General features: G+C 49.5%; 1 protein-coding gene across 1 annotated transcript; it reads left to right on the forward strand.

Annotated features, from left to right (window-relative positions):
• Nucleotides 1-608: 608 nt before the first annotated feature.
• On the forward strand, nucleotides 609-1,544 carry LOC148136831 (putative G protein-coupled receptor 139). The gene has a single exon (XM_087983370.1). The coding sequence runs from the start codon at nucleotides 609-611 to the stop codon at nucleotides 1,542-1,544; it is 936 nt and encodes a 311-aa protein (XP_087839496.1).
• Nucleotides 1,545-2,210: the final 666 nt, after the last annotated feature.

Raw genomic sequence — 2,210 nt, forward strand, 5'->3', positions numbered from 1 at the left:
AGGTTTATAGATCATGCGCTGAAGTGGTTTGTGTAGCTCCCCATGCTGAATGGATATTTGTTCACGGTTCACACATTAGTGCCCTGATGTGGTCTGCACCGCTCCCAATGCTGGACAGAAATGTAGCCTGTGCACAGTACATCATGCTGGTGAGGATGATAGAGGGGAAAGGTGATGGACAGGTCAAGGAGATCCTGGAACGTTCTGTCCCCGACATTCCATAACTGAAATTCCCCGGAACGTTCTGTCCCCAACATTCTATAACTGACATTCCCCGGAACGTTCTGTCCCCAACATTCTATAACTGACATTCCCCGAAACGTTCTGTCCCCACATTCTATAACTGACAGTCCCCGGAACGTTCTGTCCCCAACATTCTATAACTGACAGTCCCCGGAACGTTCTGTCCCCAACATTCTATAACTGACACTCCCCGGAACGTTCTGTCCCTCACATTCTGTAACTGCCATTTTTGTCAGTAATTCCGACCTTCCCATGTGTTATTCCAGCTCCGATTATTTTAATAAATCCCTGAATACAGGGACACATTTGAAAATCTCACTGGGTCCCCGATCAAACGGGTCCCTTTGCCTCCAGGCTGATGGATAATGGGTTTGTTTTCCTTCCTCACAGTTAACGTAGTGACCATCTACGTCCTGCTTTATAAAGATTGTGGATTGTCTCCATGTGTCAGACGTTACCTGGGGGCCATGGCAGCGGCGGATCTCCTGGTCATTATCCTCGACCTGATACTGAGACACATTCCCATTGTTTATCGGGAACAGTTTTATTTCCTGAAGGACTCCGTCCCCGTGTGTAATATCCACGCCGTCCTGCTTTATGCAGCCACTGACTGCTCTGTCTGGTTCACCGTCACTTTCACCTTTGATCGGTTTGTGGCCATTTGTTGCCAGAAGCTGAAAAGTAAATATTGCAGTGAGAAGACGGCGGCTGTGGTTCTGGGAGCAGTGACTGTGCTGAGCTGTTTAAAGGACATTTCCCGGTATTTTATGCTCACGGCTCGGTATTGGCTGGTGAACGTCCCCTGGTTTTGTGATGTAACAGACGCTGTTCTATTCTCCAGTGTCTGGGTCACAATCCAGTTCCTCCACAACATTCTAACCCCGGGTGTCCCATTTCTTCTGATTCTGCTGCTCAATGTTCTCACCGTCAGACACATTGTAGTGACCAGCAGAGCCCGCAGGAGACTCCGCGCTCACACCAATGGGGACGCTCAGTCTGACACTGAAATGAGAAATCGAAAAAAATCCATCATTTTACTGTTTGTAATCTCGGCCAATTTCATCCTGTTATGGTCAATGTTAATGCTGTATTCTATATGGAACTGGATGTGGTATATTGGGTATTACTCTGTGTACCTCCATCGCTTTATGCAGGAATTGGGCTTCATGCTGCAGCTCCTCAGTTGCTGCACAAACACCGCGATTTATGCCGTGACCCAGACTAAGTTCAGGCAGCAGCTGAAGAATGTGCTGAAATATCCCTTCACCCAAATCCATCCATCGATCAAATTCCCGCATTAATTAAGCCATCCGGGATTTTCTCATTTCAGTTCAGTGTTTCAGCGATGGGGTAGCCTGTCGCTATGGTAACAGACTGAGGGTAGCGCTGGGTTGTCCATCCTTATCCCACAGGGAGGTTACAGGGAAACATTTCGATGTTTCTCACAACTCAGGGGCCGGTGAGAAAAGGCAGCATCCCACTGACTGTATCCATCACTTCCATTTGTAACCAATAAAAATGTTGATTAAAGCGTGCCGAGCAGCAGAGTGACCGATGTTGTTGTGTGTCTTTGTGTTGGAGAAGCTGAGCTGGAGAGAGACAGACTCAGCCCCAAGTCCTGGTCCTCAGGGAAGGGGAGGTCACCGGGCCCTGAGCTCAGGAGCTGGGTTTAACTCCCTCTGTTCCTCCCCCCACTCCAACCTGGCCTCCCCATTTCCTCTCCCCCACTCTTCCTCCTCAATTCTCTCCCTCTCTCTCTCTTTCTGCACTGTGTCTCTCTCACCTCCTCTCCCTTTCACTCTCTCTCGTCCCCTCTCCGACACACCCCAACCCCAGTTTCTCCACGTGCCTCCACTATTCTTTCTGCCTCACTCTCCCCCTCTCTCTCTCACACCCCCAACATGAGTTTCTCCACCTGCCTCCATTCTTCTCTCTCCCCCTCACCCTCACTCTCTCTCTCTCCTGCC

The sequence above is a fragment of the Chiloscyllium plagiosum genome, unplaced genomic scaffold, assembly GCF_037043375.1.
Source record: "Chiloscyllium plagiosum isolate Xiang-an unplaced genomic scaffold, Cpla_swu_hap1 HiC_scaffold_45, whole genome shotgun sequence".
Classification (NCBI taxonomy): Eukaryota; Metazoa; Chordata; class Chondrichthyes; order Orectolobiformes; family Hemiscylliidae; genus Chiloscyllium; species Chiloscyllium plagiosum.